Source organism: Hyaena hyaena, unplaced genomic scaffold (assembly GCF_003009895.1).
Source record: "Hyaena hyaena isolate Hyena2069 unplaced genomic scaffold, ASM300989v1 scaffold_308, whole genome shotgun sequence".
NCBI lineage: Eukaryota > Metazoa > Chordata > Mammalia > Carnivora > Hyaenidae > Hyaena > Hyaena hyaena.
In genome coordinates, this window is record NW_024080942.1 from 2,018,571 (window position 1) to 2,042,597 (window position 24,027).

Sequence of the window (24,027 nt, forward strand, 5' to 3'; positions counted from 1 at the left end):
ATGGAAACCAGCGCCGTGGAGCCTGCCTACCGCCGCACGCCGCAGTGCTGGATTAGAAACATCAGCCCCGTGAGGGAAGCTGATCTGGAGCGGTCTCTGCCCTGACCTCTCACCCAGTGGCAGGATGCTGAACACCTCGCAGAAAGCCGTCCCAGTTCCAGAGAGCGCCAGCAGGCGTGGCCAAGGCCAGTGTGGCATGATGTGCCTTCTCTGTCTCCTTTGTCATTCTTTGGTTTGTCTGCAGGTACCCAGGATACCGAGTCCCCGTGCCTGGGCTCAGGTTTGAGTCCCCAGGCTGTCTGCACCTGGCTCTACTCCCAGAAAGTCTCAGAAACTCTTCCTCTGAAGTCAGCGTTTTCCTTTTAAAAAAATCTTTGTTTTTACATCCAAAACCAAAAGGAAGATGAGCTGTGGAGTGGGTTCTTTGTATCAGAGCTGCTGGCCCTGAAGGGCTTAGGGGATCAGGGTGGTTCTGCCACCAGTTCAGCATAGAGGCTGGGAGGGGTCTGTAGGTCCTGGGAGTAGAGCCACAGTTCCATTCTCTTGCTTGGGTGAGGCTCTCCCAGCAAGGGGGTGCCCCCCACCATAGGGGGAAGGGGCCAATGCCGGAGACAGGGCCTGCTCCCCAGAGGTGAGCTCCCGCTCTGCGGCCCGCAGTGTTGGTGGCTGTAGTGGCAAAGCCACAGGGAAGCTGGCCATGTAGAAGACTCGGCCCAGGCGCTTGGCCACCTGCGGAGAGATGGGCCTAGGTGGGGGCCTGCCGGGCCAGCCCTGCGGCCATAAAGAGCCTCAGTGCTGACCCACCATTGTTTGGAGACTACTGTCCCCCGCTGGTACTCACCTGGGCCCGGATCTTGAGAGCAGGCCCAAGCTTCAGTCCCATGGTGGTCAGGAGGTGCTCCTCGGTCAACAAGGGCAAGGTCTCCCCGTCAATCCCCTGTTCTCTGAAGACCTGGGGTAGGGAGAAGTCATGGCCTGAGTGCTGGGACCAGTGCCTGCCCACCCTGCTGGGTCCCTCCAGCCCACCCAGTACAGAGTGTCTGGGGTTGCCTCAAGGCTTTCCAGTGAGAAGGGGCCAAGAGAAGCTGTTGGTGCAGTTTGCCAGAAAAAGTTGCAAATGAAAGGGAGATCTTTGTGTTGAGCTTATATGTGCCAGCGTTGGAGGCAGAGCCACTGATGTGGCAGAGCGCAGGGGGGAAAGCATGCAGACAGCATCTTCCCGCCTCCCCACACTGTTGTTGAGGGGAGATGTGGAGTGGGAAGCGGCACTGGGGAACGGAGAACATAGAGCCACCTCCGGAAGGTGTCCCCCCACCCCCTCACCGGTGCATATTCTCCACAGCCAGACAGGCCCCCCACAAAGCTGCAGACATCGTCCACCGTCCACTTGCTGAGGTCCTCAGGGGCTGTGGCCTCCTCCCCATCCATGAAGAGTCCCCCCATGGTGCCTGTGTTGGGGGGGGCGGTATTACTGGGACTATGGCCAGCTCTTTCCTAGGTTCCCACCCTTGTCTGCTGACCTTTGCCCAAATATTTCAGAGGTTGGATTGACCACCAAAAGGGATTTTTTTTCTTCCCATGGACCCCCTCCCTAAGACTGGGGTGGGGGTAGTGGGGGAGAGGGAGAAGCCAGGATTCTTTTCTCCCCATGGAGGAATCTAAAGGATGGAGAGGGGATGCCCACCTGTGTGGAAGTAGGGGCTGACGGTGTAGGGTAAGCCCAGGGGCAGTGGAGGGGGCAGCATGGACCCTGAGAGAAGCCCCTTCCCGTCAGGGCTGGCCCCTCCAGTTGGGGCTTGGCCCAGGGTGGGGCCCTGGCCCCCAGCAGCCACCATCTCAGGGTCCTCTCCTTCTGAATCCTTTGGGGGCTCATCCTCAGAGCCATCTTGTGCCCAGAGCCCAGCCCCGGTGGTCTCCTTGGACTCACTGGAGTGGGCTGAGGCAGGGCTGGGTCCCCCCTTCCGAGGGGCTCGGCGGACAGGCTCCCGGGGAGGGGTGGGGGGGCCGGGGCCTGGGGGTCCCTGGGGGGGCAGGGCCAGCAGCGGCGCGGAGCTGTGTCTCAGCACCAGCATGGCCCCGCGCCGCTGCAGCTCCTCTGCGCCGTCGGCCGGGCGCAGGGCGGCTTCGGGCGCCAGCAGCTGCGGCCGGTGAGCGCTCTCCAGCTCCTTTTGACGCAGCAGCTCTGCCGACATCTCCAGTCTGGACCAGGAAAAGCAAACAGCGGTGTGGGTCGTGTAGCTCGGCGAAGCCGCCACCTCCTCACCGGTCGCCATGGCACCTACCGGGCCAGGTTCTGCTTCCGCAGGAGTTCCTGCTGCCGGGCGAGCATCTCCGCCTGGGCAGGAGGCAGGAAGCCGTAACCTGGTGGGAAGGGGACAGACCACGAGGCCAGGTGGCCGAGTGGTCTAAGGCCGCCCAAGCCCACCTGGTCTGACCTTGGCTTCGGCAGGGGGGAGGAGAGGTACTACGCGAGCACTCGTGGAAACCAGGTCGGTCACCGGCAAACCTGGATACACCCACACCTACGGCCTTCCGGCGTGCGCGCTCACGAGCCCCTTAGGACAGGGTCGCACACCCGCCTGCTCCTCACCTGGGGTCTGGCACAGGGTCGAGGGCACCCCCAAAAAGGGAGGCCGAAGGTGGGGGCCCAGGGCGATGTGAGGGGCATTCTGGGGCGACAGCAAAGGGGGCGGCTGCGACAGCTCCCTGTGGACGACGAGGTAAGCGGTGAGCGCCGCAGGGCCAGGCCCCGTCCCCGCGCGCCCCCTCTATTCCCGGAACTGCCCTGCGCCCTACCCCCCACCCCTTCCCGCCGCCACCGCCGCCGCCTTTTACTAATTGCTGGCCCCGCGGGCGGTCGATGCACCCACCGCTCGTTACGGCTCCGGGTCGCGCGCCGCCCCCGCCCCCGGCTGGCGGCGCCAATTAATCTCGGCGGCGGCGCGGAGGCGCTGACCCGGCGGGCGGCGGCGACTGCAGCGGTAATTACCGCGCGGGGCGCGCCGGGCCCCCGCCTCCCCGCTCCCCACGGACCCTGTGCGGCTGGGGGCGGGGGCGCAATTAGCTGCAACCCTGGAGGCGGTGGAGGCAGCTGCAAATAGCGCTGGCAGGGGGTGGGGGGCCGGAGGGCTGGGGACGCGGCGTTGTTAGGGGTTGTACCCTGGGGCCCGGCAGGAGACTTCCGAGAGCCGCCGCAGCCCTTCCCGCCCCGTAGCTCGCTCACCGCTTGGCCTCTGCAGGTGGACCAGCGCGGGGGGCGGGGGGGAGGGTCCCTACCCCAGCTCTCGGCCGACTCCAGGGTTTCCAGACCTTGCGCTGCTCCCATCTTCTGCCTTCTGCTCCCTCCACACCCTCCTCTGCACGGACTCCCCCAATCTGCCACTAGCCCCCTCACCTACCTGTTGCGGGAGCAAAGCCTTCTGCTGTTTCTGGAGCACCTGGATTCAGCCAGTCCCACAGTTGCTCAACAGAAAGTGCAGTCCCCCTAGCACCCTGCCCAGAGGAGTGGTCACCCACACACATTCTATTCCAGGAGCGTTCTAGGCCTCTGACCAGCTCCACGGGTGTTGGAACCCTTATGCAGACCATGAACCTAGAGCCAGCACACTGCCTGGCACACTCTCTGTGCCAACATGACAGCGTGTGACTTTGATGGGGGAGGAGAGTGTGCACAATTGAAGGCAGATATAGGCTGTGGACGTGACCTGCAGAAACCAGGTGCTAGGTGTATCTGAGAAACAAGCAAAGAGAATATGGGGCCTTTTCTGATGTGGGCACCCCAGTACCTCTCTGAGAAAGATGGGGTGCCAGCTGGCACGGTGCCCTCTCGGTGCTGAGCCAGGCCCTGCTTTCGACGCTGACCTGCTGTGGATGAGGGTAGGTGGACTTCCAGGCCACCGGGGCTCCTCACAGATGCTGCTGCCACCTCTTGCCGGACCCTCAGGAGATCTGGGAGTGGGGTGGGGGTGGTCAGTGGTGGCCCAGAGGCCAGGCTCCCCCAGGGCTCTCACTACCCCAACCCTGGTGAGCAGAGAACACTGGCCAAGGACACCAAGGAGACCAGGAGCTGATGAGAGCATGTCCTCAAAGCGACCTTGCTGTTTGGTCATGGGGACAAAAGGATGAACAGAAGGCCACAGGGCAGGGGAGTCCCAAACCCCTACAGTGCCACTAGCTTTATATGGTGCTGGGAATGGGGGTTGGGAGGCACTCACCTGTATTGAGAGAGGGGCAGGTACACATTTGAAAGGGATGTGGGGATGCCAGTAACCAAAGTGCAGTGGGGGGAAGGGAAAGGCCCCCCTTTCAGGGGATTCTGTGGTGCCTGAATGTTGGTATTGACAGGAGTTCGGAGGTTATGGAGATCGAGGCTGCGGAGAGCCTTGAGGGATGGCGTTGTGCAAAGACCCAAGAGTGAGGACACAGGCCTGCTCCTGGAGGCGTAGGAATGGGTCTCCGTCCCTGGACAGACGATGCCCAGGTGACTCCCTTCCTGGTAACAGTGCACGCTCGAGGCGTCTAGCACTCTGCTCCCCATCCGGGCCCCTCCATCCTGCTCGGGCCGGGCCTCTGAGTCTTCCCCCACTCCCACCCACCCCTCTCCCAGCGCAGCCCCAGCCGCGGCCCAGGCCGCCGCCGCCTGTTTATAAATTAATTACCCGAAAAGCGGAGGTGGGCCCTGCCCGGGCCGGGTGCCAGCCCGCAGAGCCCAGCCGGCGCGGCCGCCTGCATCGATCCCAGCGGGGCCCCTCGCCCCCGCGCCCGCCCGACGGCCTCGGTTATTTACAGTCGGCTCCGCGGCGGGGGCGGCGGCGGCGCAGGGCCATGATTGACAGCCCGGCTCCCGGCGCTGCTCCCCGGTGGCCGGCGCCCCCTCCCCCGTGCAGGCCAGCCGAGCGGGCCCCAGGCAGGGCAGGGAAAGCAATTAAAAAGGAAGATTTTTAAATTATTAACATTTGGTGAATTATTCAGGCTCTCAGTGCCTCACTGCCCTGGGGGACAGTGCCTTGTGTAAGGAGAAGTCCTGCCCCCTTCCCAGCACCCCTCACCGCCTCCAGCCGGAAAAGCCAAGCCCGTGGCAGCACCCGTGGGCTGGGGTCTGCCAGGCCAAGGCGCAGCTGGTCGGGTGTCAGCTGGTGGGTGGGTGAACGTGTGTCCATGAGAAGCAGGAAGGACAGATGGACAGAGCACAGGGCGAGGAACCAGGTGGGGCAGGGACCACACCTCCAGCTGGAGCTTCTCCTGAGCACCAGTGAGGTCCTGGCAGCCACACCCCAATTGCTGCCCACTCTGCCTTCTGGGTGTCCCAGCCTGACTACGGCCCTGCTCTCGGTCCCTCCTGCCGAGAGGCCCAGGCTGACCCCGGGTGGGGTGGTTAGCACAAGCTCACACAGCTGAGTAGGAAGGCCTACCGCATATGGACCAGCGGACAATGAGAAGCTGCATGTCCTGGAGAGGGGCAGGTGGGCCTGGTTCGACCCCCACCTCCCACTCTCACTGGGGCTCACCTCAGACTCCGTTTCCTCACCTGTGAAATGACAGTGCTTATGTGTCACAAGTGAGGCGTGGCTCTGCTAGAGTCTGGGAGACAGTGGGGGTTGACTATGGGGATATGGAGCTGGGGAATCCCCCACATCTACCCAAACAAGTGGCTGCCTGGGCAGAGGGAGGAGGAGAGTCACTCCTCACTGCCCACCTACAAGGGGCTTGGAGAGACTGAGGGGCCTACAGACCAGCATCCAAACCCAGCTTTGGTCTCAGTAGCCAAAGACCCCAGGGCCTCTTTTCACACTGAGCAGAGGCCTCCAGGGATAGCCAGAGCCCAGCACACGTAGGTATACACTTGGTGGGGGATCATGCCATGGGGAGGGGGCACATACCGTGGCTGGGGAGACCCAGGTGGTAGAGACGCTGGGGGTCCTCAAAGGTGCTGGCCTCACTCAGGGCAGACACAAGCCGGCGGTAATGATCCTCAGGGGCCATGCTGGGCCCTAGTTCTGGCAGCAACAGAGTCTCTGTGTTGGGGGGAGCATAAGGTGAGGGGATTCTCCTTCAGATACTGCCATGGGAAAGAGGCAGGACCTTGTCCTGGACCCTGCTGTGGGGCTGATTTTGCCCAGCAGCAGGGTCTGTTATCCCTCCCTCCCTCCTCTGGGACCTGTCCCTCCACCTCGAAGTTGAGTTCCCACCTTGGGGTGACTTGCTTCGTGCCTTCTTCTCCAATGGGCAGTCACTGCTGATGTGAGGGGAGCGGCCTAGCCTCTTGCCCAACAGGTCACCTAGGGGAGGGTAGAGTGAGCCCCATCCTGTGTCTCAGGGCTTGGAGGGGATGGAGGCTGGGAGGGCCAGGGGCAGGGAGGGACCCAGCCCAGGCCTCAGTCCCTGCCAGCCTTGGCTCAGTGCAGAACGAAGTCTGTCATTGCTCAGGTGCCCTTGGGTCCTGGCCAGGTCAAAGCCTTTCCCAGCCCAGGGTCCCAGGCCTTCAGTCAAGGACATCTTGCCAGGCTTTGGACAGGTCAAGGGACAGTTCTGATCTGGGGCTTTGGGGCCTACGTGTCTGTGACGGGGGATTTGTGGGAGCAGCCTCAGCCGGCAGCTTAGGGCTCCACAGGCACCCTGCTGCCCCTACCCATCCAGACTAGCCTCCTGCGAAAATTAATGGTCCCTCCTGATCATTCTGCTGGAGAGGAATGGAAGGCTTTGGTTTAGACTGGAAACCACCTTCCCTCCCCTAGCGTCCACCTGCTCAGGGAAGTCCCTAAGCAGCAGGCCCCCAAGCCCACCTTGAAGTCCCCAAGGTCAGGCACACCTGCCACATCAACTCCTGGGTAACTCTACCAAGGCCACACCCCTCGCTGCCCTCAGAAGGCCTAAGCCAGCATCCTGGCCTTGCCTGTCACATACCTGCCTACCTGCCCAGCCGGGCTCTGAGCTCCTGAGGACACCCCTGAGCAGTCTCACCTGCTGTACACAGCCTGGCCCCACTCCTCTCCTGAAGGCCTCTCTCAGGTCCTACATCTAAAGCATACTCTTCTGTCTCCCCAAGGCAGCCCCTTTCCATCCCAGCCCCTCCTTCCTGAGCTCAGGGCCCAGGGTGGGGGTCTCTACTGAACAGCTCAGCAGATGCCCTGGTCCCCCCGGGCCCACCAGAGTGCTGGCCTCCAGGCCAGATCCGGTGCTCTGGCCCCCTCTCTAACCTGAGAGGCTGCCTGGGTGGGTGGGGTGAGGGGGCGACCCCCTCTATGAACCAGGCCTGCCGAGACACCTCAGCAAGGCAGGCTTCCCAGAAGCCTAATTCCCAGGGCCTAATTCCTTTCTCTTATTCCCTTAATCTGTCATTTTTATCAGGCTGGGGAAGTGCGGCAGCAGTGAGAGGCCGATCAATCTCCACTTTACAGCTGACAGAATGGTGCTAATAACTTATTGATCTCAGCCACCTCGCTGCCACCGGCCTGGGCTCGGCAGCCCAACCCCAGGCCCTGCCCTGGGAGAGGAGGCCCTCACTGCTTGGTTGAAGGGTCCCCACCTCAGTGACCTGGCAGGACAGGTAGGGGGCACAACCAGCATGAGGGCCAGCCCCCAATAGCCTTGGGGCATCAGGGCCCAGCGGGCAGGAGGGCCACAACATCCAGCTGTGCCAGGCTGGGAGGTGGCTTTGGGCTGGCTCCAACCCCATCCTGCACACACCCCTTTTGGGTTTAGCAAAGAACCCAGCACCCTCACTTCCCTGAGTTCTGTTTCCCATTTTCCACAGTGGAACCTTCCCTTACCCTTTCTGTTGGGGGATGAGGGCTCCTTTCTGTCTAGGGGAGGTGCTGCTGGCGGCAGAAGGACCCACAGTGACACCCGGCCCTGTGGCTGCATAAGGTCTTGCCATGGAGATCTGGGGGGTTCACTGGCCCCTGATGAGGGCCACATTCACTCAAAGACCCACAGTCGTAAGATGCCAGCACGGACCCCAGCTGAGCCCCCCACAGTCCTCCATGGCCCTCCCTGTCCAGGATCCAGGGAAGGACCAGGGCTGTGGCTGTGGGAATGAGACTGACAAGCAGCTCCTGCGGAAGCAAGAGGAGGTGATGGCAGGCAAATGTCCCCTGAAGGGCCCACAGGAACTGTAGAAGCCGATGGGGGACTGCGGCCCCGAGGAGAGGGTGATCTCTGACAAAACCTGGACACGGTGCACACATGTGACTCCACGCAGAGCACCTGTGACCCCCGACACCCTTGCACGCCCGTCTCAGCATAAAGTGAGAGTGAGGACACAGGTGTATGGCACAGTGACACCCAGACATGGGGTGGGAACTGGGTGCGGGGCCACACTAAGGCCCCCAAGCACGCAGCCCAGCTGGGAGGAGGGCGCACATGCACGCCCGTGCGGTAAACTGTGAGGAGGTCTCCGTGCATACGCGCAGCACGGGGAGGGCCTGCTGGCTCAGAATATCTCAATCACTGTGTGGCTCCCGCCACTCCGCTGGATCGATGGGGCAATTAGATTTTATCAGCTGCCTGCTCAGCCGCCTCCCACAAGGCTCCAGAAGCAGCCCCCTCACACCCACCCCACAAAGGCCTTCCCAGGCACAGGCACGCCTGGGGGCACTAATGGGGGATGACCTTCTTCTCCCCAGCCTTTCTGAGAGCTCTAGCCACTGCTGGAAACTTCCCTGCCCAGGGTCCATAGGACTTCAAGGGACCCCTGCCAGCTGCTTTTACCTCCCCTCCTTCCCCTTCTCTGCAGCAAAGCCTTATAGTCAAGTCCCCTCTGGGCTACTCCTCTGGAGGAGGGTGGTGTCCCCCAGCTGCCCCTCCCTCTGAACTCCTGCCGCCTCTAGGAGCCGTCCCTCTGAGATGACCCTCTGAGATGACCCCAGGAGCTTCTGAGCCAGCACTCTCCTGCCTCACCCCTGCAGCGGTCCCCCATCTCTTAGGCAATGGACCTCTTTCTTCCAGGTGCCTGTGCTCCATGGGATTGGTGGGCACTCTTATGCTTGTAGAGTATGTCCCAGCCCTCAAGTGAGCCATTCAGGATGTGCATTTCTGAGCCTCTGTGAGGCCTGCACATCCCTGACTGTCCTCCCTGCTTCTGCTCCTATGGGAAGGGGGTAGCAGTGGCCTTAACCACTCCAAGCCGACCCCAGAAGCAGCCACGGTGGAGCCACTGCCTCTGCCTCCTGTCTGCCCAGCTGGCCGGGATTAACACAATTACCATCACATGGAGCCCCAGGGGACAGCCGGCCTTGCCACCTCCCGCCTCCGCTGGCCTCCCTGGCTGCCAGCCAAGGCTGCTGGGGGTGGCGGCATCCAGAGCTGCCGAGCAGAGACACTGGGAGGGTGGCAGGGCAGGCTGTCCTCAGGCGGAGCTGTGGTGGCCCTGGCGACCCTGTTCTCCCCCCCCCAGCTCCTCACCTGCGGCCCCCAGGCCAATCTCCACACCACCTCTCTGGAATTCACAGCGGCTCTGATGCTCGGGCATAACGAGGTGGCGGCTGCGATGGACACTGGATATGAGGGTGGGCAGGTCACTGTCCTGGCTGCAGTGAAGCAAGACAGTGAAGGTGAGACCCCAAGAGGCTGTGTGCCCAGTGCTGGGCACCGCAAATGCCTGAGCTCGAGTGTGGGCACGCATAGAGCCCGAGGACAACATATAAGTGTGCAATGCCTCCTGCACACCTCTCTGTGGCACGCATGTGGGCAGCCCCACAGCCAGTCTCTGAGGACACATCTAGAGGGTGTGACCTATCCAGCCCCACCCAAGACCACTAGGACCTGCCAAGTGTCTGCCTGGCGTGGGGCCTTACACTCGGGCCCCGCCACAGTCCCCAGAGCGCAGGAGCGCAACTCAATTTTGCCGGGCTTTCCCCAGAGTGACCGGAGCAATCACCAGACAAGGGGGTGTCTGCTCATGAGGACCGGTGTCCAGAGAGGACGCATACTGCCAGACGCACACAGACCACTTATCTAGCACTTAACTACTGTGCCAGCTGCTTTATTAAGGAAGTTGCACGCACTATTTCAACTAAAACTCGTAACCACCCACAGACCCCCAATTTCTTCAAATAAGGAAACCAAGATTCAGACCAAAGTCCTGCAGCCCATGAAATGTGGGCACACACAGGGGCACGTGCACCCTCACATACGGGCCTACGAGAGCACGCACCTACACACACGCGCACACACACACACAGACGTCCAACGTGAATGGGGAGCCTGGTCCTCCCGATGTGCTCGCGACCCTCTGCTCTCCCCAAGGCTTCCAGCTAAGAGCCTCTGCCACCAGGCACGTGTGGGCCTGGAATAAACATGTATTTAACTCTTTTGTCTCCTCATTCCTCTTCCTGCTAAATCAGCTAAATCCTACAGAGTCCCAAGAAAAGATGGAGTGAGGTCTCAGTGCAACTGTGTGTGTAAATGGCCCCCTACCCCATCTGCCCTTGATGTTCTTGGCACAGAGAAGGGTTGCCTGCCACCTCACAGATACAGCCTGGAGCGACAGGAAGTCAAGATAGAACAGAAGAGGAGCAGAGAGGGCTCTGGGCGCCCCACCCTCCCCAGGACCCTTGTGCCCTGGCCCACCTGTAACAGAGCAGCCTCCCAGCTGGGCCACTGCTAGAGGGCCTCCACGGAGTGACCTGGGCACCGACCCTAAACCTCATTAAGTAGCCCCCAGCCCCCCTGGCCTGGGCGGCTGGAGTAGGCTAATCCAGGCTGGCCCCTAAGCAGATCAGTTTCAGCCCCCAAAGACTCCAGGGCTGGGCTCTAGAGCCTTCTGGGAGACCCAGATGTGGCTTCTCTCCCCACCCCCACACCCTCTCCCAGGAGGAGAGAAGCGCCCCGCCCCCCCCGCCCCCCCCCAGCAAACAGGAGTGCAGGTGGGGTGGGGTAAGTACTTTATGGGATTAATTGGCAGCAATTCTCATCCCTCCATCATCCTCATTGATGCGAAGGTGTTGAGGAGAGAACTGCTGTCCTCAGCACTGGGGGGGAGGGGTGTCTAGAGACTGCCTGCAAGTGCTTCCCTGAGGGGATCCAATTCTGGTGTCCCCAGAGCTCCTACAGGAAGTGAACCAGCTCCCGGCAGACTGGGTGGGTGAGGACAGGGCCCATCAATTTGTTCCCCATGAACCCTTAGTCCAGTTCATGCCACACAGGGACCTGGGACTGTACCCCCGCCGCCCCCAACCACCATGGCCATCAGCTCTTTCACTCCACAGGTCGGTTTTTCAGGCACTCAAGTGGTGCTGGGGCACCATGGAAGTGAGACCTAGTGGGAATCAGAACACTGCCACCCACCACACCCCTGCTCTCTGCCTTGGGGGTTTATTCCATAGGCCCCAAGACAGCCTGGCCTGGCCCTGGAAAACGTTCAGCCATCTGACCACTCACTCAACCAATTATGCCAGGTTTTATATAAAGAACTACAAAGAAACGCCAGGGTGAAAATGCATAAACCTTGCGTTTGGCCTCCCAAGTATGAAGTTCCCATGACCATGAAAACACCCTCTGCATCCTGCTGTGCACAAGGGACAAAGCCCCTAAGGGACTTGGGAGGCTCTCTGTGGCACCGTGGAGTGGAGCTGTGTGTCAGGTGAGGAGGGAGAGCCCAAGTGACAGAAAGGCTACATGGAGGAGGGTATGCCACGAGGGTGAGGGAGAAGGGTCCGGCGCCTTGGACCCAACCTCCCTCTAAGGGGCACCCTGGGCTCCTCCAGGCTCCCTCGGCGACTGTCATATTGTCAAGTCCTTGCTCATTTCATAGCCAATCCAGGGGCCTCAGGAGGGCAGGGACCATATCTCCTGCCTGCTGCCTGGGGTGCATGGCCACTGAAGTGGGAGTTTTAAGCAGGCAGGTGGGCCAGTGGATGGAACTGATGGACAGATGGATGAACACACAGATGAAGACCAATGAATGGAGACAGACAGACAAATGGAGAGTAAGAGATGAGGACATATGAACAGACAGGCACTATCGAATGGATGGATGATGTAGAGACAGAAAGGATGAGAATAGCAGAGAGATGAAGGGACAGAGCCTAGAGAATAGACAGGAGACTAGAGATGAAGGACAGATGGACAGGGCCAAAAGGAGCCAGGAAGAGACAAAGACAGAGCTGGGGTGGGGGCAGTGTAAGGGCAGCTGGGCTGTGTGCCTGGCCAGATGCCGAGGTGCTGCATCAGCAGGCAGGGGGCGGATGGGCAGATGGGCCCTAAGTCCTCTTGACCATGCTATGCCTCTGCCCCAAAACTGCAATCTCACCACTGGTAAAATCCAGAAAGTCATCCCAGCCACCTCTAGGGCCTGTGCAAGAGTGAAGGAGCCCATATGCACTTGGACTTGGCCTCTTACCACGGGCCCCCTGTGTTTGGTCACCTGGGACCTTCTCTCACTTTACAAGGCCAGGGGTGAGTGAGGAGGGGGCTGCAGGCAGGAGGAGTCATTCTAGGAATGCAGGAACCTCCCTTGGGTTCCCTATAAGCTTCACTGACAAATTTATCCTGTAGCTTCCCAAGTAAAAGGCTCATAAAATGTCATCAATGTTCATGACGGTTCATAAAAATGATCAGTTGAGTGGGCAACTCCAGAATGAGGTGGAAATAAGATTGAAGATGTTTTTATTGTAATTCAGCTCTAGGACCCAAACATTTTCAGAGATGTAAATAAGAACACATACGGTACAGGGCCACCCTGGGAGTGGGGAGGGCAAGCTCCTAACCTGATGGGTTGGCCCCTTCCTCTGCCCTCCTTGCAAACCCCATGGTAAGACCTGACTCCACAACCAGAAACCTCAGCCTGGGCTTCATCCACAGACTGACCATCCTCTGGCCCTCTGGAACCTGGAAGTTGGGCCTTCTCCATGCCCCCCAACCTCCTCATCAGGTCCTCTCATTTTCTCTCCGTACTAAGTCTTGGGTTTACAGCCCCACTGCCCTCCATCATGCTTCCACAGCCTCAAGTGCCGTGTACTGGGGCAAACCTCCAGCCTCCTGGGCAGGGCCTCTAAGAAGGACCCCATCAAAACACTCTGTCACTCCTCTGCTCAAGAACTTTTGGTGGCTTCTTGCTGCTTGGAGGACCCTACAGGCTCAGCATCCAAAGTTCTTTAGCATTCAATTGAGTCAGACCTGCCAGCTGCCCCCAAAACACCCCCCATCCCACACATCCCCTTCCCTTTTTCTTTCATATCTTTGCAGACTTCCTCTTTCCCTAGTAAATGCCTATGCATCCTATAAGATCTCATGCACACATCACCATTCTCACCTCCAGGTGGGTCTTTGGGAGGGTGACAGGGAGAGGTCATGGCCTCATCTTTGGGCAGATGGACTCAAATGGCCAGTCTCATGTGGGAGGGGGAGTGCATTCTGGCTCCAGGACTGGGCTGCCCAGAACCCACACCTGTGCTGCTGTCAAGGCCTGGGCACAAGTTGACAGACAGACCACAGAGTAAGGAGGGAAGGGAGGGAGGGAGGCTAGAGAGCAGACCCGGGGGAAATAGAGCAACAAGGCTCCATCCTGCCCATGTACAGCCTGGCCCAGACCCGGACCCTACCTGCAGGACGTCTCTCGGAAGGAGATGTTCACGTCCCAGTGGGTGTGGACTCTGCAAGGAGAGAAGCAGAGGGTCAAAGCGGCCTCCAGGAACTAGCACCTGAACACCGGGAGATGGGCGTGGCATGGCCCTCACCTGCCCCAGAGCACTGGCCCCAAGGGAACTGGGCTGGCTCAGCTTTGTCTCCTGTGGCTTCTGGTACCAGCTCAACCAGCCGGTGGCTGGATAGAACCATAGGGTAGGAGCCAATTCCTGGTCTCATGAGACAAGGAAATTGGGAAGGACGGAATCAAGGCTGCCATATCTCTGCCCCTTGGTGCACTGAACCCAGAAGAGCCGCCACGTTGTGCTGAGGGGGCAGGGTGGGCTGAGGCTTCTTCTGCCCAGGAGCCATATGACTGAACCCAAATCGCTTGTCGTTAGAGCTGCTTCGGCCAGGCTGGCACTAGGGCACAGAGCAAGGGCCATGGCTGCCACTAGCACCAATGGTCCAGTGTCAGCCCAGGTGGGTGCAGCTGCCCGGGTCCCAGGTGCTACCAGTCTGCCTCCTGAAAGTGACCACCACACATCGTAGGTAGGAGGGATGCCAGAACGACAGGTCACGTGAGGAAACAGCTCTGCCCTGTGCCTATGCCCTCACCCACAGCAGTGTTCCCAGAAAGACCCTCAGGCTGAGGGAGGGTGGTTGGAAGCCTGTGTGGGTGTGTCAACTTAGCAAGTGGGGGTCTGGGGGCTGGGGAGTGGGGCTGTTGGGGGGCTGGGAGGGTTATTTGAAGGTAGGAGAAACTGGAACATGTTAAAAGACTAGGTGAGAAGAGAAAAGGCCTTGAGACTCTGGGGATGTGTGACTTGTGCTGGATGGACAGACAGATGGATGGACAGATGACAGATAGATGGATGGATGGATGAAGAGCTGGGTGGACAGAGGGAGGTGCCTGTCAGGAGGGGAGAGGGTGGGAAGTCAGGAAGAGTGACCCTAAGCCGGGAAGGGACGGTGAGAAGCCAGGAGAGCTGCTGCCTGCCAAGGAGAATGAGCACGGGTGCGTCAGGGGCTGCTCCCAGAGAGGGTCTGCTCGGCTCCCTCCTCGCCATCCAGCTGTGGTGGCGCCAGGCCATCCCTTCCCGGGTCTTCGTGACTGCCCTCCTTCTAGAGCCCCTGACCCAGCCTCCTTCTTTCCTCACACAGAACCACGTCGACCCCCTCCCTCTGAGTGGGGGCAGAGTGGGTTCTCACTATGGTCCTGCGGCATGGAGGGGTTCAGCAGATAGCAAGACATGAAAATCTAAACTGGCCCCTGTCTTGAGGGCAAAGGGCCCTCACCCGGCCTGGCCTTCAGCTGCCGGGAGGCCCCAGCCTCGACGTCCCTCCACAGCACCACAGCCAGAGCCTGTGCGCCTTCCCACCCGGCCGTCGGTAAAAGTACCTTCTCTTCATGATACGGACAGGTGGGGTTCCCTCCTGCTTCAAGCCTGGCCGCCGCCCACAGGCCAGGCCATTCCCGTCGCCGTCACCATCGCTGGCCACGAAGCTGGGGGTCAGCTCCTTCTTCAGGACCCGTGCGGTGGGGAGGGCAACCGTCCTCTTGTCTGCCAGCCGCCCCCGGTTCTGGGCAGGGAGGGAGGGGAGGAAGGTTAGGCTGACACGGGACCCTCAGCCTCCTGGGTAGCTTGCACCCCAGGCCCAACCTCCGGGCAGGGCCTGGGTGACAGAAGCTCCCGCAGCAACCACGGAGATCAAATGGGGACCATCACTGGCCCTGCAAAGGTGCTTCTAGCCTGCAGTACAGGCCCCAGGGTCCACATGAGCCCCAGTGGCCAGAGGCAAAGACGAGAGCAGAGATGAGGCCTGGGTCAGCGGCCCCTCCACAGACCACCTTCCTTGCTCCATGCCATCCTGGAGAGGGGTGAAGTGAAGGGCTGCGGGCCCTGGCCAGGCTGCTCAGGACACTGCCTTGTCCAGACTCCATACTCCAGCCCAGCTCCCTCCACAGGCGATCACCCTGAGTGCAGGGATGTCCACCTGGAGGCCAGCCCCAGCTCTCCTGGCTCCCGGGAGCCCCAAGAGGCCGTGAGCACCCACACAACGCAGCAGGTCTGTGTTCTGTCGCTTGTTCAACGTGCGGTAACCACTGTCCGCATTTGTTCGCCAGACAATCCCACACAGCTCCTGGGTGAACCCCCCACCGATGCCAAGTCCTTTTTCTGTTCTGAGAGCCATACAAGGTCCGGCTCAGGGGTGGTGTGAAGCCCGAGTCTGGGGCCTGAGCCTGCTGACTCCTTGCAAACTGAAGTCCTGGGGTTCACAGGTCACCTGGTGGGGAGCCCTTACTAGCCCAGACCTGTGGACCCACTCGGGGCCCACCCTCTGGGTCAGAAACAGAGATTCAGTTTCTTTTACAACACCTACTTCTCCCCTCCCTGGACTTCTGTCGTGAGCGTGTGGAATGCGTGTGTGTGCTGCGTGCTAGACCAGGGCAGGAAGGCGTGTCCTGTGCGCAGTCGTGGGGAGCATTCCACACGCAGCTTGTCCATGCTCAGAGCATGTTCACACACCAGTGGGTACACACCCCTCACTCGTGTGACAGGCAAGGTCCCTCTACACCATGGCTCCCTCCAGTGTCAAAGGCCCTGCTGCCCCAGTGGAAGAAAAAAGTTATTGATTATTTTTTGGTGGGCAGGAAGCCTTTTCTTATTTAATAACAGGTTGCTGTTTCAGGGAGGCGGCAGGGACCTTGGGATTATCTAATTCTCATCTTTTCAGTTACCGAGGCCTCCTCAGACACCCTCTCCCTGTTGCCAGGACGAGGCCACCAAGCCCATGAGCCTGAGGAGGAAGGTGTGAAGGAGGGTCTTGCCTCGCCAGTGTCATCCTGGACCTAATGGACAGCTGTGCAACCACCACAGTAGTCCTGGCCTCCAGAGTAAGGGTCCCTTCAGACCCAGCCGCCCAAGCTCCAGATCTGGGCGGTGGTGCCAAGAGCGCCAGGGAGCCCTAGTCTTCTCCCCCCATCACTGCCCCCCAACCCCCAAGCCCGCCGCCCCCAGACTCCAGGAGCCAGTCTCCCCCATTCTTGCCCTTATGAATCCATTGGGGACACCCGCCGTGTTCCTCCCTGCATCACACTCAGTGAGGTACACAGGATAGCCCTGGGGCGGGGTGGGCAATGGAGTCTGAGGGTTAGGCCTGAAAGATGAAAGGGCCTGCTTTGTGGCCCCTTCTGAGACCCTGGCCTTGGCCCCGTGCTCTATTGGCAATAGTGGAGAGTGGGTGAGGCTGTAGGTGTGACTGTCTGTCTGGTCCCTGTGCCTCTCTGTGCCAGCCAGTGGGCTTCAGGGGGAGTGTTTTCAACAGCCCCTGGCCTGTCTGAAGTGTGCATGCTGGGAAGTCGCACTCAGCTCTGCCCTTCTCTAACCTATTATAGCCCAAGCACCAGGACCTCCTCTCCTTTCTGCTTTAATTAAACTATTCTCTCAAGAAGAAAAGGAAATGCATTTCCCTCTGCTTCTCATCTGTAGGAGAGGAAAGGGAGAGGGAAAGGAGAACTCTAAGACTGCCACTTGGGATGAAGCCTGACCAGTTATGCTGGCCTGGGGTGGCTCCTGTGAAAGGGCAGCTGCGGAAGAGGGACCAGGATGGGCAGTCTTGACCCCAGCCAAAGACAGGGGACGCACTTGCCTCCCGTGCACACCCAAGACCTCAGCCCTTGCTGAGCAGCCCAGATTTGAAAGCTGGGTGCCAAGCCTCTGCCCCTAGTCAGGCACCGGCTCCTCAGAGTGCGAGGGTGGGTACATGAAAGCCAGCTTGCATGACTGCATGATCCCTGCGCCACGTGCACACCCATGTTCTGCCCCTGGAGTATCTGTGACTGTGAAGTGTGTGCACAGCTTTTGACCTGGCTGTGGGGGATGGAGGAAGGCAATCTCTACGTGGCAAAGGTGGGGGCTGGAAAGACAAGGGGTCTGTGGAGCTCCTTCCTAAGGGTGGCGTACAGCGATAGGCCTTGGAGGGGCCGGGCTCAGGAGGGGCAGGCCCAGGTCCGAGGCATCCCTCCTGTCGGGCAGCGACCTGGGAGCCCCAGATAAGTAGGCGGACCTAGGCTGTGGCCTCATCCCTGTCTACCTACCCACCCACCCTGCCCGCAACCCAAGCAGTGTCCTGGGGAAACTGACACTGGGCTCAGGCCACCTGTACCCCACACTCTTGTGAGAAGCCTCTGGAAGGGTGGGCTGGGAGAGGCTGGGCCCCTCTGACCCAAAGAGAAACTTGGCCAGCCTGGAAGGTGCCCAGAGGACTCTTCTCCAGTACCAGCTGCTTGAAAAGGTGCCTATGTGGAGAGGGAACTCACCTTCTTGCAGCAGGCAGGTAGCATGGCAGTGGGCAGGAGGTGGGCTGCCTGAGCACACATACTCTGGTGACAAGCCCATGTCAGGCAGGTGTGTGGGGTAGGTACGCAGGTGAGGCGTGGCTGTAACCTCTTCCCCTGTCCAACTTGTGTGTCTGATCTGGTGTCTGTCTTCACAGATGTGTCTGTGGCTTCCCAGCTTCCCCAGCTCACCTACCTCCAGGGTCCACAAGGACACCAAGGCGTCCCTACCTCCTTCCACCTTCCAGTCTAAAGTAAAGAAGCTGAAGGTGGTGTCTTGGGTCCTCTCTCAGCCCTTCCCGTGAGAGGGTGCTGCTGATGGTGCCAGGATTAGCAGCAAAACCCTAACCACCGCCAGGAGCCAGAGCCCTAATGGGCTCTTCCCCAGCAGCTCAAAACTAGTTCCTCCCAAGAAACAATTTCCTCTTCAGATCAATCCTCCAACTATTGCTGCCTGGGGGACATGTGATATGGAAGACAGTGCTTCAGGGGCAGGCACGGCACCCCAATCTCTGCTGCTCCCCTAGACCAATGAGAGCATCAGTATATGTCTGCACTGGGTTGGGGGCCCCACATCGGCCTCCAACCCCAGTTCTTGACACTAACGGCCTTCACTGCTCAGATTCTGCCCCTAACTGGGTTCTATCCTCAGGTTCTCTTGCACATCCAGAGGCTTGTCCAGCAGAGGTCTAGCACTTGGCATCCCAGAGACACAGGGTAGTCAGTCACAGCTAAGCTGTAACCACCCCAGAATGCACATCCAGGCCAGTCAACACTGTCACATCTGAGAACAAGTGTTACCCTGGGACCAGCCTCTCTCCTAGCCTGAGCCAGATGACACAGTGGACCCCCCCCCCAACATGTGACAAGGCAGGGCCCCCAGACCACATTTGGATCACACTGTCCAGGGAGGAGACCTTCACACCCTGGGCTGTCCCCAGGACCTCAAGTGAAGCAGCTTCTAGGATTCAAGTGGCTCCAAGATAGGCATGATCAGGCCCTGCATCCAAAGGGGAGAGGGCTCCCCCAGGGTACCCACCCAAAGCAAAGTCTCCCTTGTTTGCTCTTCAGGGGCTCCCTCCTGCACCCAGGCAGGGTTGGGGTTAGGACTCTGGATCCTAGAAAACAGGTACAAGCTCCGCAGGGGAGAAAGAAGACCCCAAAGCCCCAACTTTTCTCCCACATCTCACCACCGGGGAGGATATTCGACAGCCCGGACAGTCGCAGATCGGAGGGTGCACCTGCAGAATCCCCTTGGACATAAGCGTCTTCAGACTTTTTCCTGTAAGGAGAGCCAAGGCAGGACCAGTGAGAGAGCAGGGCTGGGCACAGAAAGAGCCAGCGCACGCGGGCACGCTTTCGGGGCGCAGTCAGCTGCAAGGCCGGTTCCCCCTCCCTGCGCGCGTCCGAACAACCACCTCAGTCCCACTTCCGAACCCACCACCCGGGCCCTGCCGCCCACCCCACCCTCGCGGACGCCACGGGGATCTGCAGAGCTCAGAAACTCTAGTTCCGGGCGAGCGCCCTCCCCCGACCAAGGGCGGCCTCCTCCCCTCGCCCCCCGCACTGTGTCTCCCCTCCCGCGCTCTACCCTCTCAAGCCAAGCCGGTCTGCGGGAACTGGGAACGGGGCCCGAGAAGGTCGATCCTTCGCGCAGGTGAACGGCACCGCCAGGACCCGGGACTAAGCCTGACCCCGCGGCGGGAAGAGGGCAGCCACAGCTGAGCCACGAACCCCAAAACCCAGCGCCACCCGGTCCCTAACTTTCTAACGACCCCCGACTCCCGCGCCTGGAGCTCACCGCGCCTCCCCTGCTTCCCTCCTCGGGCGCCCGCACCTCACGCCCTCGGAGCCAGACTCCTGAACGCTCCAAGCAGGCTGCCTCCAGCCCAGCTGCCTTTCCAGCTCCGCGCGCGCCCCCGCCCCGACGCGCGGCCCCGCGGCCCCCACCTGCCTGCGCCGCTCACACACCTTCGCGTCCCCTCCACCAGCTCCCGCCCGCAGCCCGGCCGCATGTGTGTCCCTCCACTCCCGCCAGAACCGGGTGGCTCGCCGACCCGGGAGGGAAGTGGGTCCCGCCCAGCCGGCCTCCCGCAGGCTCCCGAGTTCCCGTAAACTTCCCCTGAGCCGCAATGCCCAGGGATCCCGCAGAGACCTTCCGAGTGGGAGGAGGGGTCGGCTCGGGTGCAGCCGGGAGCCCAGGGCACCGCGGCCCAAGCTGGGTGGCGGTGGAGGCCGAGGGCGCTCTGCCTGGGTCCACCAAGGCGACCGTGTTGCGGCGGGGGGCGGGGAGGGGGCCAGTTCGGGCGGGGGGGCTGGGGGTGGAGTGTCCCTGCGGCAGCGCGGGAGCCGCAGCGCCCTCTCTGGGCGGAGAGGGAGTCTCCCCGGTGGCAGAATGAGGGGGTCCGGACTCAGGGGTCCTCGGGGAGCGCAGGGGAGGGACGGTAGCGGCCCGCGCCCCCACCGCGGCCGCACCTTTGTGGCGGATGCTGCGCTTCCAGTCCTTGGCCGTCTCTCGGCCGCTGACGAACTGGAACTCGTTGGGTGTGAGCCACTCCCCGCGGTGGCGGATGGACGGGCCCTTGCTGCCCTGGCAGAGTTTGCGCACGTAAAGCAGCGCGCGGTTGGCGCCGCACTCCACCTCGATGCACGGCTCGCCGTTGTCGAGCAGCGGCTGGAAATCCGGTGCTGGGGCCGCGGTGGCCGAGAAGCGCTCGAGGGCCAGAGGGTCCCGGGGCAGGTGGAGGTACGGGGCGGCCTCGTGCAGGCTCAGGTAGGCGCGCGGGGAGCGAAGTGACGGAGCCAGCAGCGCCTCGTAGCCGGCGGTCGCGGCGGGGAGCGAGGCGGCCGGGGGCAGCGCGGCCGCGGCTGCCAGTGGTGTCAGGTAGCCTGGGAGCGGCGGCAGAGGCAGTGCGGCCAGGGTCGGATGGAAGGTGGCCAGAGCCAGGGCCAGGTCTTCGCGGCCTGGGAGCTCCTTCTTGACCGCCGGCATGGCGGGCCGGCGGCCCCGTAGCCTGGCTCTCCGCCGCCGGAGCAACTTGTTTGGGCCCGGGCTGGAGTTGGATCTCGAGGGCTGGGGGCCCGGGAGTCGCCTGGCCGCGCGCCCGCCCTATCCGCTACTGCACCCCAGCACCTGCTGCCGCGCCGCCCGCCAGGCCACCTCGGACCGGTTCCCGGCCGGCTGGCGGGGCCTCGGCTGCCCGAGTCATGGTGCCGCGGGAGCTGCTATCGATCCCCTATCGACCTGCCGAACGCCGCAGCTCCGGAGCCCCAGGGCTCCACAGGGCGCCGGGCCACCTGCGCCCGCGCCCCCTGAGGCGGCCCCGCGCCCCGCTCGCCGGACTGCCCGCCGGGCCCAGCCTGGCGGTGGAGTCGACAAGTCTCCGGCCCTTCGCCCCGCCCTGCCCGGGGGTCCCAGGACCCGGTCCCGCCTCGCCGCCCCGCCGCCCCACCTCCCCGGCCGCGCACCCGCGTGCACTGGCGCGCGCCCGCCTGGCGGGGACTTGGGAGACTCCCGCCGCCGCCGCCGCCGCCGCCGCCGCCGCCGCCGCCGCCGCCGCCGCCACAACTTGGCCCATTTAAACGGCCCCGGCGCGGCGGGCGGGCGGGCGCGGGCTCCAGCAGGGGGTGCGTGACGGCCGACTGGGCTCACGCGGCTGGTGGCGGGGGGTGGCGGGACGGGGCTGCATGCGCCCTTGCCCTATTCCCGAGTGGACGAGGATAGGAGAAAGGGAGTCCCGGTGTGCGAAGGGGCGTCTGCTAGCGAGAAGCTGCGCGCTCGCATCGCGCCGTTGTTGAGGAAGTCACTGGGCGCAGCTGGAGTCCCGGACTGCACGTGGGGAGGGGGCGGGCCCAGGACCCGGAGTGGGCTCCTAGCGCAGGAAGGATCGGTGATCTGGGACCACCTGCTTGCGTGGCGGCTCTGGGTAGGAGTGTTTGCACAGCAGCGGTGGGTGGTGGGCACTACTGTCGGGCGTGGGTGGTCTCTGCATTTGCAGGGTGTGAGGCTGTGGGTTTGTGGTGTGTGGCCTCAGCAAATGTACTGGGGAGGCTTCATGCTCTGTGAATAACAACGACAACAATTCTGTCAGTTATTGCCACCTTACTATGCACTTTACATGCCTTAGTTCACTTGATCATCTCAATGAGTTTTCCTTGCTTCATTTTATAGACGAGGAAGGTAAGACACAGAGAGGTCAAGTACCTCTGCTGATGTCATACAGCTGCTCTAACAGGCTGTCTGACACCAGGACAGACAACATCTGAGCCATGGTGTGGGGCAGGAAGGTGGGCTGGACCCAATCTGAGTGGGGGTGGGGGGATGTAGGGAGGAAGAGAGGGACCAATGAATGTGGGATTGTGCACTTCAGAACCTTTCTGTTCCCTATTATAAGCTGGTCTGGGGAAGAGGAACCTGCTACATCCATGTCCACTTTGGTGCCCTGAGATAGCAGATCAGCCTCGGCCCAGATCTGGAATGAGGGTAGCTTGTCCCTAGGTGATTTACCCACCCCCCATCTCCATGCGCAGCAGCATGTTAGTCTTGCAGTAGGAGCATTGGGAAAAGAAACAGAAACCCACTAATAGCTGATGAGACACGTTTGTCTTTCCCTGGTGCGTTATTTTAGACAAGCTAGAAAGTAGCCTCAGATCCCAACCCAGCACGTAGACCCCTACCCCTGCCCCTCTGAGATGCTTTTGGCGGGGCATTAGTGCTGGAATCTCTCTGACTAGGCTCTAGGGGGCCGAGCTGGGTCATATGCATGGGCACCTTGTTCAAAGGAGGGGCTGGGAATGAGGGAACACAACACCATTACCCTAGACACCCTACTAGACACCAGCACCAGCTGGGCGTGAGGCTGACGCTTGGCCACCGCTCTGCTTTCCCTGGTTGATGCACACTGTGAACCTGACCCACAGCTGAGGCACAAGCCAGCCCCAAGACTGACTTGGGGAGCAAGGTCTAGAGGTCTGGGCTCAGACCCGGAACATGTCTGGGAACCTAGGCACCCAAATCTCTGCATCTCTCTCCTGCTCTACCCCTCGTACATCCACCTGTTGGGATGTAAGGGGCCAGGTGTGAATGTGAGTGTGAATGTGAGTGATCCCTATTTAGTTCGCCCCCCTCAGCCCAATTGCCCCATCTGTAGCCTGGACGCCTGCATGTGCCAGACCCTAGACGCACATTCACCTTCTGTGGCCCTGGTCTTGCTCCCAGGTGTGGTGCCTCCATCTCTAATTGGCGCAGGAGGCAGTTGCTGCCCAAGAGCCGAGGCTCATGGCGGAGCCATCGTGTTAATCTGTGGTCACGGCACAGTGTGGAGGCGCTATCAGGACTCAGAGGGAGGCCAACTGTCTTGTCTGGCCACAGCCCTGACACTGCTTTCAAAAGATGGTTTCCTCCACTCAGTTCTTCTCATGTTTGCCTGCACCTTGTTCAGTGACCCTTAGGCCTCCTAACCCCTGACCTTTAAACTGAGGTTTGGGGAGGAAAGGCTAGTGAAGTAGATGTCTGGATCTGAGAAGGTACCATGTAGCCTGCAGAAGGAGCCTCCCTTCCTTTCTGTGGGACCACCCCTCACTCACCCCTGGCCTCTTTCATCCTGAACAGGCCCACAGGGGTCAAGGAGGGACATAGAAGGCCCCAACTTTGGCTTTTAGGAGCAGGATCCAGCTGGCAAGGTACGGGAGCTGACCCAGCTCACCCAGCCTAACCTCCATCTTGCCGCACCTCTCTTTGGAGGACCAAGGTGCCTTCCTGAAAAGACCATGACTGGGGTCAAAGCTCCCTGTAGGGCCCCTTCTCCTCCAAGGGTCACTCCCTGACTCCCAGGAAACCGCCTTCCAGGGGCTGTCCCAGCTTCGGCTAATCAGTTCACCCCTGCCCCCATCCCTATCTGTTGACCCCTCTTCATGGGAAATAGACCTCTCTGCCCCCAGGGTCAGAGCCACTTTCCCACCGGGATCAGACATCCTTTACTCCTGGACATTATACTCCTTCCACAAGGATCTTCTCACTCTTTCCCTCCTATCCACCTCTGTCCTGGTTTGGCATCTGGGGCTCCGTTTGCTCCTCTGCACTTCTGACTTAGCCAGAGGTCAGACGGACAGAATTTTGGCTC

At 61.1% G+C, this 24,027-nt stretch overlaps 1 protein-coding gene across 1 annotated transcript; it reads right to left on the reverse strand.

Annotated features, from left to right (window-relative positions):
* Nucleotides 1-461: 461 nt before the first annotated feature.
* Nucleotides 462-21,251, reverse strand: SAMD11 (sterile alpha motif domain containing 11). The gene is made up of 14 exons (XM_039248402.1): nucleotides 20,381-21,251; nucleotides 19,096-19,187; nucleotides 14,966-15,147; nucleotides 13,542-13,592; nucleotides 9,403-9,527; nucleotides 6,189-6,278; nucleotides 5,880-6,014; nucleotides 3,786-3,948; nucleotides 2,591-2,706; nucleotides 2,283-2,361; nucleotides 1,685-2,199; nucleotides 1,324-1,448; nucleotides 842-952; nucleotides 462-729 (listed from the first exon to the last, which is right to left on the reverse strand). Exons 1-14 carry the CDS (start codon nucleotides 20,895-20,897, stop codon nucleotides 484-486), a joined length of 2,547 nt encoding a protein of 848 aa, XP_039104333.1. The 5' UTR covers nucleotides 20,898-21,251; the 3' UTR covers nucleotides 462-483.
* Between the last annotated feature and the right edge of the window lie 2,776 nt (nucleotides 21,252-24,027).